Source organism: Adiantum capillus-veneris, chromosome 5 (genome assembly GCF_014529385.1).
Source record: "Adiantum capillus-veneris isolate H3 chromosome 5, ASM1452938v2, whole genome shotgun sequence".
Classification (NCBI taxonomy): Eukaryota; Viridiplantae; Streptophyta; class Polypodiopsida; order Polypodiales; family Pteridaceae; genus Adiantum; species Adiantum capillus-veneris.
The window spans coordinates 141,417,948-141,434,456 of NC_140935.1; the positions used below are offsets into that span (position 1 = coordinate 141,417,948).

At 40.1% G+C, this 16,509-nt stretch overlaps 1 protein-coding gene across 1 annotated transcript; it reads right to left on the bottom strand.

Moving 5' to 3' along the window:
* Positions 1-638: 638 nt before the first annotated feature.
* Positions 639-15,306, bottom strand: LOC147458195 (uncharacterized). The gene is made up of 2 exons (XM_086513409.1): positions 14,778-15,306; positions 639-751 (listed from the first exon to the last, which is right to left on the bottom strand). The coding sequence occupies exons 1-2, from the start codon at positions 15,304-15,306 to the stop codon at positions 639-641; spliced, it is 642 nt and encodes a 213-aa protein (XP_086369535.1).
* Positions 15,307-16,509: the final 1,203 nt, after the last annotated feature.

The window sequence follows — 16,509 nt, forward strand, 5'->3', positions numbered from 1 at the left end:
CCAAACTGTGTAGTCTCTTCAGTTGCAGGGCTCACTTCCTTCTGTGGCTCAGGTTCTTTATGTTGTTGTTGCTCTTGTGTAGCAGTGGCCTCTTGTGCAGTGGTAGTCTCTTGTTCTGGCTCTGCTTCTTTATCTTCATCTTTCTCTTGCTAGTTCACCTCTTGTGCAGGTTTTGTTTCTTTGGTGGACTCAGAATCTTTGGCTTTCTCTTTCTCAGGTGATGGTGGTGGGCTTGGCATAGGATGGTCCTATTTTTCGGTAGGCGGTGAGGTGGGTCGGGGAGACTCATAACCTTGTTCTTGTGCTTCTTCTCTAGCCGTTTCCTCGTCTTGTCTTTGTTCCTCCACTTCTTTGGCTTTTCTAGCCGCTTCTTTAGCTTCCTTCAGCTTTAGGGCTTCAGCTTCTTGGTACATTTTTTCCAATGTCTCAGTGGAGTCTTCAGCCTCTTTTCTTGTGTGATGCTTTGTTCTTGGGCCTTTAAGTCCGCTCAGCACCCATTTCTCTGGGTCCTTCCCTTGTGCTTGTTAACTATGCTGGTAGGCATGTTTTTCTCTTTTGAAGCGAGCTTGTTTCTACACGGGCTCTTCTTGGTGGGTAGCCATAGCTTTTCTCTTCATTTCTTCCCTTCTCGCTCTCTTCTACTCGTTATCAGAGCTCTCGCTGTTGTGCCTTTCCAGCGAGCTTTCAGGTGATTCTTCATCGGATTTATAAGATCTTTTTCCTGACCTTGTAGCTCTCAGAGATGGTTTTGCTGCCAATATCCAAGTGTTGGTCAGAGGCAAGTGATAGATTGTCAGCCATGCCAATGGCATGCTATGCTATCCTTGTCAAAACTTCTGGTGCACCCAAGTAAGTAATCTTGCCTTCCTTCTTGGTGCCCTTCAAGGTGGTCAGGACATATTGGGCATGGTCCACTGCTTGCCTGGTTGTTAACTTTAGAACTTGCGTAAATGTGGTGGCAACCGCGTGATTTGGCGTAGTGTACCTTGGTGGTCTTTTTGCCAAAAAATGGAAGTGCTGATGGTATAACCTGGCTGTCTCTTCCACCCGTTTGTGAATCAAATCTACAAAGGTAGCCGCGGTGGTCTCTTTGGTAAAAGTCCCTACTGTTTTCCTATCCCTTGCTCTCATGGTCATTCCCTCTGTAGGCAGTTTGAGAGTCTCTGCCACTATATCTTTGGTTATGACCACCTCGACCTTGTTTCCCTGAGTGTCAGATATCTATGTCGTTCCATCTTCTTTGATTGTGGATAAAATCTCGTAAGATTTTTGAAAATCCACTCTTCAAGGCTCTTGTTCGTATAAGTCTCTAAGCCCTAGCCTGCGGTTGGCTTCTTTGGTCTCTTGCTTCGTAGCAACATCATATACTTCCTTAGGTAGGAGTTGCAACTCCACCTGATGCCCCTCTTCACTCTTGAATCTGTCGGTGAAGACTATAGTATGATGCTCTTCTAGTTGTTCTTTAGAGAGGTATACTGCCTTGGCTGATTTGACTAAATCTGGGTCTAGTTGATATGCAGGCAGTTCCTGCAACTTCTCCATTTGGTTGAGCTTCTTCTTGGCCCTCTCTGCTGCTTGCATGGCTCCTATTCAATGAATAGAGTGCATAGTTAGCAGATTTATCAAAATTTTCTCGGAAATGTTCTTTAGTCTGAAATGCTGACAATTTTGGTCCAATTTGCTTCAAATCAATTTTTGAACAAGCATAGATCTACATAAAAACATGCAAGGAACAAAACTGTGAAGTCAAAAAAAATTTGCAACCAAAGTAAATAATCATGATTATTTACAGTTGAGCAAATTTTTCAACTTTTTGCAAACTTGGCTTCATAGGCTTGAAGTATATACCAAATACATGCTATGAGTGAAATATGGGCTCATTTGGATGCATAGGGTGAAAATGGTACTAGATTTTGGCTTTAGGTCTCTAAAACAGTAGATATAAAGGAAATTTGAGATTTTGAGCTCCAAATTGATTCAAACTTGGCTAGTGGGCTTAACACATCATGTACTTTGGATGTATGATGGCAAAATATTAAAACTCTCCAATTTTGGCTAGAAAGTAAATAATCGTGATTATTATCTTTTCTTCCAAAATTAACATTTTTCTGTACAAACTGGTTCTAGGCATTGTATAGACCCTATATATGAGATATAAGGTGATTTGGATCGAGAAATGTGGTCCATAACCAAGAAATTGGCTTGCAAATGCTTCTTTGCATTTTTTGACAATTTTCCAAGTAATGGGTGGTCATTTTGGCTCATACTTGAATTTTGACATGTAATAGGTGTGTACACATGATAGGTGAGGTGAGGTGACAATTTTCAAGCAAAAATGATGCAAAAGTAAATAATCGCGATTATTTACAACAGTGATAAATTCTTTGCAAAACTTACAACTTTTGACCTAGAAATATTCTATACACCTAAAACAAGTCCTAAATTGAATTTGGTCAAGTTTGGTCATACCGGCATCACTTTGTGCTTATTCGACTATGAAATCACCATTTTCTGTGACTACAGTGCCTGTTGGGTTGGTCGGTCAACTTCGAGGCTTTGGACTTGTCCACAACATAGTCATGAAGCAATTTGTCCAATTCCGGCTCATTTGGAGTCGGTTTGACCCCGTATGTCAAATTTGACGCTTTGTAACCTTCGAGCCGTTTTCTGCTTTCCGAGGGCTTTTCTTGATTGATTTCACCAAACCATTCATATACATTGTATATGGACCTCATAAGAAAACCATCTATGGAGTCAGATCGGAATTCTGGCATTTGCCAAAAACCTAGCTTTTCTACTGGGGACCCCCTCGACCCCTGTCGAATGGTCAACTGATGATATAGAAAAGGTTCTATTAGGTCTCTCCAATATCAGAAAAATAAAAATAAGCGGCCCACTTAATATGTCTATCATCTATTAAAGGCTAAGAAAGTAAATATTTGATACTTTGTTGATCAGTTTTAATGATCAAGTCAGTACCCATTACATAGTGTTTCCAGATTTTCAATGCATGTACCACAGCAGTCAATTCTTTATCATAAATTTCAGACGGTTTGAATTTACGACTTTCGAAAGCAATGGGATGGTTATCTTGCATAAGGACTGCACCGATACCTTTACCACTAGCATCAGTGACTACCACAAAGAATGGTCGTTCAAAATCAGGCAATTGCAATAAAGGTGCATTAGTCAAAGCATGTTTAAGTGCATTAAATGAGCTTTCTTGCAAATCAGTCCATTCATAAGGCGTGTTTTTCTTCAACAAGAGAGTCAAATAATGTGCTTTGTAAGCAAAATTACGAACAAATTTCCTGTAATAGCTGCAAAGACCAAGAAAAGATCGTAGTAATGCAAGTTTTTGGGTCTAGGCCAGGATTGAATGGCTTCAATTTTCTTTGGGCAAACATCTTTAGCAAAATTGACCTTAAATCAGGATATCACCAAGTCAAAATGTTTGAACATGATGTCTACAAAACTGCTTTCAGAACACAAACTGGGCACTATGAATTTCTTGTCATGCCATTTGGTTTGACAAATGCACCAGCTACATTCACACGCATGATGGATCGAATTTTCATTGACCATCAAGATTTTGTGATTGTATTTTTTGATGACATTTTGGTATTCAGTAAATCTGAAGAAGACCATAAGCAACATTTAACACGTGTATTTGATCTGCTTGCACAAAATCACTTGTATTTGAATCCTGAAAAGAGTTCATTTTTCCAATCTGAAATTGAATATTTGGGACATATTGTATCGGGTAAAGGAATTCATGTCGATCCAAAAATTGAGGCCCCTCTTTTACAACCACTTCACTTTTGTAAATGAGTGAAGCTCATTAGTTCTTGCATGACCCATAAGGGGAGTTCCCACTACAAAAATTTACAGAGCCATAGTGGCTTATTGAAATGAGATTCTAAGATACTGTGCAACTATAAAATGGCCAAGAATAATTGCCGTCGCCTCTTCATCAACTCCCCGCATTCCACTCTACAAAATCATCATCAACTCAATTAGTAAAATAAATAGACAGCACATAATTAACCATTACGCCCAGCTATCCCAATTGCAGTTAACCACTACAACAGGAGGGTGCCCAGTCTCGTAACAATCTCGCCATTGGTAGCTTGGTCTGCTTGGTGTTGTATGGTGTGGTGGAGTCTTTTGAGACTTAACTCGCCATTGCTTGATTTGTTTTACGGTTTGTGGAGAAGATAGGTGCTCCTTTTTCTTCCAAAACATTTTCATGTTAGGTTCCTTGCTCGGAGATGCTCGTCTCTGTGTTTTAACCTTGGAACCTTCTTTTGTTTTTCGGTGCACCCATATCTTAATCAGTTTATCCTTAAGCTGTGCTTTTGGTACCCAAATTTTCCTGACTCCTTGCATGCTACTTGTAGCATTTGCTTGTCGAGGGGATGGAGAAGATTTACTTCATGGTTTGGTCTGTTGATTGCTTCTTTTCCATTCTTCCTTGCTTGGTACAATTGGAACAATGAGTTGCCCACCTTTAGGTGATAGCTTTAGCTGATTTGTATCCCAATCTGGTACTTCTTTGTATGTTCACATCCAGGGAATTCCTAGAATCATCATCTCATTCATGTGTTCATCTGGTAAGCATACAAACTGATGAGGACATGAACATCCATGTACTATCACGTTCAAGTTGACTACTCCCAATGTTGGTATTGGGTTCTTGTTGCATCCTTTGATATTCGCTATTCCTATTGTCAAAGACTGACTTGTTGCTTTCTTGTACGTGGAATAACTGACTGCATTTACTCGAGCTCCTGTGTTGACCAATGCATTTGTGCTATGATTGTTGAGTTGTACTTTGATACGAAGGTCCATTCCATCTAACCATTCATCATCTGTTGACACTGCATCTTTCTGCAATTCCCATTGTCGGTCATCTATTTCCAGTTTTGATGGGAATAGGTGTTTGTTGATACTTGAGAGCAGCTTTCCTTTTGAGTACCCGAAGCCGAGCTTCTTCTTGGGATTCATCAATAACATGCTATTTTTTTATCTTTCTTTGCTGAGCTGCATGCATTCTTTCTAGCAATTCATTGGTTAGTGGTAAATTGTACTTCTTTAAACGACATATACTAATCCAATTAGCCATTGGTTCACCATCTAGGGTGGACAACTTAACTGCTCCACTTGGAGATACATATTTAATGATAAACGGTCGATTTCCCTTTTTCTTAAACTTGGGAATGTGTTTCTTAAGGGAATAGACTAGAACTGAGTCCCCTTTTTTGAAGATTTTGGTAATTAGATGGGAATCAAAAAACTGCTTTTGTTGCCGCTTTTGTGCATAGATGTGAGCTACAATAGTTAGCCTTTGCTCATCTAGCTTTTCCAAATCTTCAAGTCTGTCTGAGAATTCATGTCCAATCCATCCAAAATTCTATGCTACCCTTAATGTCGGCAATAGAAATTCTATTGGAAGTATGGCATCAAGATCATAAACAAAGTTAAAGGGTGTAGCATTTAAAGCTGTTTTGAATGAAACTCGATAAGCCCATAGAGTAGCATGGAGATTCATTTCCCAGTCTGTCATTCTTGAATCAACCACTTGAGTCAGCATCGAGCTGAGAATTTTATTCATATGCGCAACTTGTTCGTTTGCTTGTGGGTGATAGGGAGCTGATTTCTTATGGATGACCATAACGTCATTAACCAAATACTTGATTACCTCATTGAGGAAATGAGCTTCCCGATCACGACCAATTTCTATTGGTAGTCCATATCTCATGAATACATACTCATATAAGAATGCAGTAGTGGTTATTGCATCATTCTTTTGAGTTGCTTTAGCCTCGGCCCACTTGGTCAAATAGTCAGTAGCTATAATGATATATTGAGCTTGGATTTTATAAGCAGGTGGTTGTATCAATCCAACAAAATCTATACCCCATTTTGCAAAATCTCTAGCCCCCATCATTGGTCTTAAGGGCATGCTATCTACTCGGGTTGGCATTTTTGCTCGTTGACAAGCATCACACCTTCAAACATATTCTTTGGCATCTGCAAAAAGTGTTGGCCACCATATGCCTACCATCAAGATCGCTCTTACGGTGGTCTCACTAGAAAAGTGACCTCCATCTAATCCAGCATGTTCTTGTTCTATAATCAAAATATACTCGTTTTCATTTGCACAAAGACACAAATGTTGATCTTTACCTCTCCGATACAATTGGTTCCCAATAAGAGCTTAGTCTCTTGCTTCAGTTTCAATTGCTCTTTGACGGCGTTTACTCAGATCCTCAGGAAATGTTCAGCTGAATAAGTAAGTAACTAGATAGTTACTCCACTTAAGAATAGGTGACATTTGAAACAATGTTACATGAGGTATGGGTGTTTGTTTTTGACATTGAGGGAAATCCTTTACAAAAGATCGAACATCTCTCCTTATAGTCGGCCAAAATACTCCAAGTCTCAAGATCCCGTTGTATAGTTTGGTCTTTCGCAAAGTGAAGTCCTACTATGGTAACATGTGCTTGACTTAGGTATTGTTCTTTTTCTTCACGATTAACGCATAAAAGCAATATCTCGCCTTGATTTCTTTTGTATAGCCTACCAGCTGGTAATTGATACATAGTCGATTGCTCGATTAATTTGATTGTGATAGGAAGTGGTATTTGTGAATCCATTTGGGCTATTGTCATCAATGACACAATGTTTTCCGGCCATCGAGGTATCATTTCCACGGAGAACAAATAGGAATTTGGTAGATCATCGTCTACCCCTTTAGGTGATTCTCCTAAAACAATCCTTGACAAATGATCTACTCGTTGATGTGTAGTGCCTTTTTTTACAACCATAGTGAAATCCAATTCCAGAAGAATGATGAACCATCTCACTATTCTCCTTGTGCTGCATGGCTTGTTGACCAAACACAACAAAGCTTGGTGGTCCACAAAGAACACAAACTTGTTGGCGAATAGGTAATATCTATAATTTTTAACGACATAGATCATTCCTAATCCTTCCCTTTTGGTGGTGGTGTAATTCTTTTCCGCCATGTTCAATTGTCGGCTAGCATAAGAAATAGGAAAGTCAATTTTACAGTCTCTTGGTTGAGCTAGTATACAACCGATAGCAAAATTGGAAGCATCTACATGTACATGGAATACCTTATTCTAATCTGGTGCTTTCAATATTGGAGTTGAGGTGAGAGCTTGCTTAAGTTCATGAAGGATTTTTCACATGCCTCGGTCCACTCAAAGTGTGTAATCAAGCTATACATGGGTTTTGCTATAATAGCGTACATGTCGATGAACCCTCGGTAATATCCACAATGCCCCATGAAGGCTTGTACCCCCTTGACTATTGTTGGTCCAAGCAAATCAGCAATGACATGAATCTTCTCAATATCAATAGCTATGTCATTTTTAGACACTATATGTCCAAGAATTTTTCCTTGCCTACCCATGAATGTGCACTTTTCAGGATTTAAGCAAATCCTATAAAGTCTACATTTTTTGATTACCTTTTGGAGGTGTTCAAAATGATCAGCACGGATTGATGAATGTACGCATAGATCATCCATATATATTTCTAAAAGTTTCCTAAGATATTCTTGAAGGCATGGCTCATCAACCTTTAAAATGTGGCTGGAGCATTAGTTAACCCAAAGGGCATAACCCGATAGGCAAATATACCCCATTCTATTGCAAAAGGAGTTTTATGCTCATCTTTTGGGTCAACCAAAAGTTGATTGTATCCCAAAAATCCACCTAAGAAGCTGTAAGCTTCTTTTCCTGCAACCCGTTCTAAAACATGCTTAGTTATCGAAAGAGAAAAGTTGTCTCTAATGGTAGCTGCATTCACCTTTTTGATATTAACACACACTCGTAATTTTCCATTCTTCTTGGGTACTACCACAATTGGAGACACCCAATCTGTGTGTTCAATTTTGTAAATGAATTCAACTTCCTTTAGTTTTTCAATATCTTATTTTATCTTCCTGGAAAATGTTTCATTATACATGTATGGCCTTTGTCTACTTGGTTTCGCATCATCTCTCATGGGTATGGTATGTTGAATGATTTTTAGATCAACACCCAAACTACTTCAAGAAATGAACACCATGAGAGATCTTCTGAGAGTAATGTTAAGAAACGAGAAACCACCTCATCAAAAAGAAAACCAGGTGAGACTAAAGCCAATCCAGGGCTACATGACTCACTATTTACAACAGACTGGTTTGAAGGACTCGGAACAGGACCAAGTGCCAGGAGACCGGGAGTTGAACCAAATAGACGTGTTAGACCAGCTGAGTTTTAGAAATTGGTCAGAAAATACAGTGGATCAGGGGATCCATACGACCACTTAGCAAGCTTTAATCAAGTGCTAAGAGCAAAACGCATATTCGATTTCCATACTCAATTCGTGGGGTTTGGAATGACATTAGAAGGAAAAGCATTGACATGGTTCCAAAACATTCCACCAAGGTCAATCATGGACTTGAATACATTAGCTCAAGGATTTGTAGCTGCTTGTTCCAAAACGGGGATCAAACACAATATGGTAGCTCAAATCTAGAACTTTAAACAGAAATAAGGTGAGTCTTTTAGGGATTGTGCAACTCGAATGAAACGATACATTGCCAAATGCCTAGAGCTAGAGATACCTATAGAAGAACGACTAGTATCATTGTTTCTAGAGGGACTACTAAACAGAGAACTTCATGATATACTGTATAGCAAGAAGCATACAACCCTAGAAGAGTGTGTGTGAGATGCTATTGACTTAGGGAACAATTGTGATATTTGCAACGAAGAAGATGCCCCTAAGGATAACCAGAGTGAGAAAACAGCATCCACCAAACCAGCACAAGTGGGAACGGCTGCTGCAGCACCACTTTCAGCCATAGAATACATTCTCAAAAGGATGAATGACATGATGAATAACATGCAAAAAGCACCTATAAGAGGACCAGGACAAGGGATACCTCAACAGGGACAACCAATTAGGCCGCAAAAATGGTGTGCAATCGAGGGTAAATGGACCAACCATGAGACCAATGAGTGCTATTACCGAACAAAGTATGATGGGAATGTTCAGTACGTGCCTATGAGGCCACAAGGACAACCCATGTACAGATATCAGCCTAATATGGCCCCATCTCAAAGACCACCTATGGGTATGGAAAGACCTCAACCCGTGTTTGGTCAACAACCTCCATATCCGGAACATAATGCAGTACCTGTAAAGTACATGAATTCAAAGGGAGTCATAAATGAACAAGCACTAGTGTTGTTACACCCTATGCCAAACCTAGTCCCTCTACAATCATGGTAGAAGGATATTGGTACAATTCACGCCAACCACCATTGGAAGAACCTGTGACTTATGCTACTCCAGATCTTGCACCAATGTATTATGTAGCTAATCAAGGTGTTAGACCTCCTATGGTAAGACCCATGATTAAGCCAAGAACGGGAAACTGTCATAACTGTGGTGCAGATGATCATTGGAAAAATGAATGCCCAGAGCCTGACAAGAACCTCAAGCCAGTTGAAGCTTATTGCATACAATGTTGCAAAAAGGGAGGACACTTCTTGGAAGATTGTCCTAAAAATTCTTTAAACAAGGGTAAAACAATAGTGAACGTAGTCCATGTGATACCTAGTAGCTCATCTGAGAGTGAACCGATTGTTCCAATCAAGGTAATCACCGGCCCAGGCTAAGAAAAAGAAACATAACTTCTCTGATGATTCAAAAAATACAAAAATTTTCTCTCAAAAGACCAAATGAAGCAGAAACAAAAGGTATGAGATGAAGAAACAGAAACAAAGGGCTGAAATCCAGGAGAAAACAAAGAAGCTATACTAGGAAAAGGTGAAGGAAACAGGAAGCGAAATCAAGGAAACCACTGTGAAATCCGGAGGATCAATTTTAGTCGACAAAATTTTTGAGCCTATTAATGCAGCCTTGGAAGCCTATCAAGAAGGTTTTAAAGCAGGCCAAAACAGGTAAAACAAATGAAAAAACTATCCTTCTCCAGACATCGAAGCAGCTAAGCTTGAAGCTTATCAAAATTTGGTAAGATTCACGCAAGAGTTGCTAGAAAAACAAAAACCCAAGCTTGAAAGTATGGCAAAACTTGAGGAGCTTGTGGTAACAAACACTAAAGAAAAATCCGAGGTGGTGTTAGAACCCCACCTTGAAATAAAAGAGCCAAAACTTATAGTGCCGGATAGCGAAGATGCCTTAGACAGAATTCCATTCGTAGAAGAAGGCTAGCCAGGACACTTATGGAAAAAAGTTAGAGAGATCAATGATGGGAACCTAACTCGTAAGTCAGCTCCTATAAAGGAAGTTTGGTTAGACAGCCTACCTCCTGATATGGACATGGATGTACAATCCTTATATGGGGATTGTGGATCTGAAGCTTCAAGAATGTCTAAACCATTAACCTTGAAAACAATACCCTCTTACTTGGGAGATAATGAAGATGAATCCATAGTGTGTAAGACCACTCAAGTAAAAAGAGCGGAACAAACCCTAGAAGTAGACAACATCCATTCAATCATGTCTACACCCATCCAATGCACTCTTACTTTAGAAGAACTATTGAAAATCAGCCCATATCTATGGAATGATCTACAAAAAACCCTAGAGAAGGTGGGAATAACGGGGCTAATCGCAAAAAAAATTGGAAAATTGAAACACAAAATGGACAACAAAGAGATTCAATCTGTTCCAATGAACAAAGTCGGAGAATACTACAAAGGGGAAGAAGGAAACACAACCCTTCTAGTGAAATATAATGACATAGAAACCATTGCAATACTGGATAGTGGGGCAAGCATAGCCATAGCCACAAAAGCAGTATGGGAATCTTGGGAACAACCAACCATTAAACAAACTCAAATGAAATTGAAATTGGTTGATGGAAACATTGAAAGACCCATAGGGCTGCTTGAAAAAGTGATAGTTAATTCGTGTGGATTGAATATCAACACACGTTTGCTATAGTAGACTTTGGGAAGAAACTCAATTACGAAATCATATTGGGAAGACCTTTCATGCGACAAGTACAACTCATCCAAGATTGGGAAAACAATTACCTGTACTTGAAGCAAGTGGTCAATAACAAGGGTTAATCTAAAATATCACACTTATAAAGATTTCATGAAAACGTCCATACAAGAGTTCGATTCAGTCTCTTCGGCTGAAACTAAGCTTCCATCTTGGTTGAACAAAGACGCTCATATTTGGATGTGTGGAGCTTCAGAAAATGGGAGTTTAAAAAGAGAATAATGTACCTTAGAAAGGGATTGCATGGATGAAGCATATGTACCTGAACCCTTTCTAGAGCATTTGTTTGAGCCATTTGAGTGGACTCAAATTTTAGCAACAATGGATGTATGTGTGCATACGTCTATGCCTACTTAATTTTGCAATGAGGACGGCTATGACATAATTCCCATCCAAATGATCTCAACCCTCCACATTGAAGATGAAATTGAGGAACCAAAGGACTTGATGAAAGCACAACAAGTCTTTTTAGACCTCTACTACGATGCAACAGATGAGTTAGAAGAATACTCAGCTACCTCAGTTGATTAGGGATCGAAAAAATAACATGTGAGAGCTAAGCTACTCATGAAAGGAGGGGAGGAAAAGTTTTTTGACTTTACTAACTAGAAACCGAGAAGACAGAAATGGTATAGACAAAAAAGAGACAGTAGAAATTTGAAAGCTAGACCTATGCCATCAATCTCTAGTAGAACACATTTCCTTATGCAGATAGATGCACATGATTGTGTCAAGGACAAAATCAGTGGTAGATATCCTTTAAAGGAAGAACATGAAACGATAAAAACCTCGAGAAAAACAAGAAAGGAAACCCAAGAAAACCCAAAAAAACAGGACAAGGGATCAACCATGACACGAGTTGAGCGGAAAAAGAAATATCAAAAGTTGAAAAAAGCTCTAAAGGAGATATATACAATTGAAATGGAAACCACAGAAGAGGATGGTAAAGATGTAAAGAGTGTTCCATCTCATTACAAGAAATATACTCTCCAAGATTGAAAAATCATAGTCGAACAACCTGTTAGGAAAATACGAAAACGAGGTGAGTCCTACGAAGGGCCTGAAAACGCAAAAAAGATAGAACTAACCAAAACAGGAGAAGAGCCTAGGCCTACCTACATTGCAAAACTGACCTCACAGAAGGAGAAGAAGAGATTTTTTTAAGCCTACTGAAAGAATACCGAGATATCTTTGCATGGTCTTACAAGGATCTCAAGGGTGTTGATCCAGAAATCTGTCAACATACTATACCCATGAGAGATGATGCAAAACCAAGTAGACAAAGGCCATATACATATAATGAAACATTTGCCAGGAAGATCAAAGAAGAGATTGAAAAACTAAAGGAATCCGAATTCATTTATAAATTGAACACATAGATTGGGTGTCTCCAATTGTGGTATTGTCCAAGAAAAATGGAAAACTAAGAGTGTGTATCAACCTCAAGAAAGTGAATGCAGCACCATTAGAGACAACTTTCCTCTTCCAATCACTAAGCATGCTTAAAATGAGTTGCAGGTTAAGAAGCTTATAGGTTCTTAGATGGCTTTTTGGGATACAATCAACTTTTGGTTGATCCAAAAGATCGGCATAAAACTGCTTTTGCAACAGATGGGGTATTTTTGCCTATTGGGTTATGCCTTTTGGGTTAACTAATGCTCCTGCAACCTTTCAAAGGTTGATGAGCCATGCTTTTAAAGAATATCTTAGAAAATTCTTGGAAGTATATATGGATGATCTATGCATATATTCATCAATCCGTGTTGATCATTTTGAACACCTCAAAAAGGTATTCAAAAATGTAGACTTTATAGGATTTGCTTAAATCTTGAAAAGTGCACTTTCATGGGCAGACAAGGAAAGATTCTTGGACATTTAGTGTCTAAAAATGGCATAGCTACTGATATGGACAAAATTCATGTTATTGTTGATTTTCCTAAACCGACAACAGTCAAGGGGTTCAAGCCTTCATGGGACATTGTGGATATTAGAAACGGTTCATTTACATGTATGCTATAATTGCAAAACCCATGTATAGCTTGATTACACACTTTGAATGGACTGGTGAGTGTGAAGAATCCTTCATGAAGCTTAAGAAAGCTCTCACTTCAGCTCCAATATGGAAAGCACCGGATTGGAATAAGATATTCTACATACATGTAGATGCTTCCAATTTGCCATCGGGTGTATACTAGCTCAGTCAAGAGACGGGGAAATTGATTTTTCTATTTCTTATGCTAGCCAATAGTTTAATATGGAAGAAAAGAATTATACCACCACCGAAACGGAAGGATTAGGAATTATTTATGCCGTAAAAAAGTATACACACTATCTATTAGCAAACAAATTTGTGTTCTTTGTGGACCACTCTTGTGGCGGTTACGCCGCTAGCGGTGGCTATGATAGCGAGAACTCAACCGACAAACAAGAATGTCAGACGAGGACGAAGCTTGACCCGCAGGCGCATGGAAACAAATCGGTGGGTGTCAAATCACCTACTCGACCTTCTAATGACAATCACTATCAAGGAAAACAAATCTAAGTTCTCATATACACAAGTGACTGAAATCCGTACTACGAACGAATGCTATCTGAAACATGATCTACAGTCATCGAATTAGCTTCAAACTCAAAGGGGGGTCTCTACACCAGGTAAGGACAATACCCTATGAATCTACAATACAATCTCAACCTGTAACCACTCCGTGCGGTAAACGCGTATGAAGATAGCCGAAAACTACAGGTGACCGAATCTCGACTCCGATGGTACTAATGGGTAGCTCTACTCACTGTGGTTCTATAGATATATGGCACGCTCAATTCCAACACAGGGGTAGGGAGAAAACTCACATAGAATCTCGTGGGAGCTCACCTCGCGTAGAAGCCAAATGCACGCATGCTTGGTATCAGTGTGTAGCTCTCACCGTTGCTAACACAATGGCGGTGTCGCTTCTCCAATGGCGGCTCCGTAGCTCGTGTAGCAAGAGGATAGACTCTCTCTCTCTCTCTCTCTCTCTCTCTCTCTCTCTCTCTCTCTCTCTCTCTCTCTCTCTCTCTCTCTCTCTCTCTCTCTCTCTCTCTTAGACACAGTCACGGCACTCAAAAAACTCACCTTTATTAATATAAAAATTGTTTTCTTAGGTTTACAAAAATTGGCTCTTATACCTCAGCTTTGGAGGTGTGAAAACATCTCTAATCTAATTACATAAGTAGGTGAAACTACTTGGGAAATACAAGCTGGAAACTCAATTGAGTCCCGCTAATTACAATGAATCGGCTCCATGAAAAAAAAAAAATGTCGAAAAGATATTTATTACAATAAGTGTTTACAAAAACATGAGTGTGAGCAAAAATGTATATGTGTGGTCCTCCGCTCAACACTCCCCCCCTCCACGTTCATGTCGTCCCTGACATGACATCCTTGCTTTGTCTTTAGTGGAGTCCCATGGATTTCAGCATCTGAAGATGTGACTCGTATCTCAGGTTTCCAATGGTCAGTGTAGGGCCAAATATCTTACTTTCATGAGTAAAGAAACCAGTGTAGAATGCCTCCTCAAAGGCCTAAATGTGGAAGCTCGGCATAAACATGATTCTCTGATAAAAGAGGTGTAATACTTTTGGAGATGGCTGCAAGGCTAGATTATACATCATATCTGTCACTGTGTCGGCCGTTGACAACAATGTTGAGCTGGTAGCTTTATCCGGCGCGAACACTTCAATACAAGCCAATATTGTTCTGAAAATCTTTTTGAGCATTTGACACGAAAGGTCAGGAGAGCCAGTAAAGATCTTAATGGTGCCCGTTAGGGTTTTCACCATGTAGGCCTTACTTATTCTCTCTCCCACCTTCGGTCCTAGCATCCTGGGGTAATTAAGCCAATTTGGCTTCTTTGCTGTGATTCTGCCATGCTCTTGCCAACTCCTGACTCGTGGCACTGGACAAAATGTTGCATCTTCTCTAACTTCCTTGGGTGCCTCCACCAAATAGATTAGGTAGGTTGGGTACTTTTTTAACCACCCTTTCCTCCATCTCGGCTGGGAGTCTACTATCTTCTTTGATTCCTCCTCTTTTGTGATGTCGCCTTCGTATAGCGCAACATACTGCTCCTCTTCTATCCTTTTCTTTGTTTTCAACACTTCAAACTTTAGTAGAGGAAGGGGAAATGTAGGTTGCATCCACTGTTCTTGCAGCACCTTAGTATCCAACCCTTGAAGTCCGATGGAGAACAGGAGTCTTCTTTCCCACTCCATGGCCGCCTTTGCACTCTCCTCTGTTGCCTGCTCTATCTACTCGTGCAATCTGTTTTCCTCCTCCTCGGTAAGTCTTGATGTTGTGGCCTCTTCTTGTGATGGGGTTGGATCTTCAATAGTTGTGGCTTCCCCAGTCTTTGGTAGCTCCACAGATTCCCCGCCGGTTTCTTCTTGCTGATCCTCTGTATCTTTTATCATTTTGTCTTGCAGATCTTGGAGCTGCTTTCGGAGGGCCTCATTCTCCGCTCTCAGTGCTTGGTTCTCTGATGTAGTAATTCTTCTGCAACCAATGCGCCCTCCACAATGTGCAATCTCTGCACTTGCTCTAGCCGCAATTCTCTTTGCAAGCTCCGGATTTGATCTTCCAGACCGGGGACTATTGCTCCCTCTGGCTCTACTCCTGCTCTGCTAGCTCTTGGTGTGGATCTAAGCCTTAGGATTGTTCTCTCCTACAGCTCCATCCTTTCTCGTAGCTCAATGAGCTCGTCCTTTGTAGCTTCCAATTCATCTTCAATTATTTCTTTGGCTTCTTGTGCACAAGCCACCTCTCTTGAAGCATCAGCAAGTTGGAGGATTAGTCCATCTCTTTCATTTTCTGCTTCCAAGAGAGATGCCTTGAGGTACTCTGATTCTTTTAGTGCACTCTCATATTTTGTTTTTAGTTCATCTTCTCTCTTTTCCACTTCTTCTTTGCTGTCCCTCATTGTCTTTGATCGGGCTTTAATCTGCTGCAATAGTTGATGTGCTTTCTGGATATCTCTTTCATCCTCATCTTCAAGCTCAAGTGCTCTTTCTACTACAGTCTCCTTTAGCTTCAACTCATCCTTTGCCTTCTCAGGTACTAACCTCTGCTCTCTGTCTAATCTATTCTTGGTCCTCCTCTCCGTTTCTCTCCGTTCTTCTTGTGCTAAGGCAATGCCATACACAACCTTGAGGGCCCCTTCTTGAGTATATCCTGTGTCTATTAGAGCATCATATTGCTCTTTCTTGTCTTCAACTGGATCCGTTGTCTTCTCCTCTTGCTATATTTCGGGCTTTTCTAGCACATCCGCCTCAACTTCAGTAGTCATCTCCTCCACTATCTTTTCCTTTCCTTTAGGACTTGGCTCATCTACCTTGCCCTTGCCCTTGTCACCTCTTTTTAATTCAGCTTTATGGTGCTGAACTTCTGCTTCAGTGTATGGCTCTACTGGTTGCTGCTCC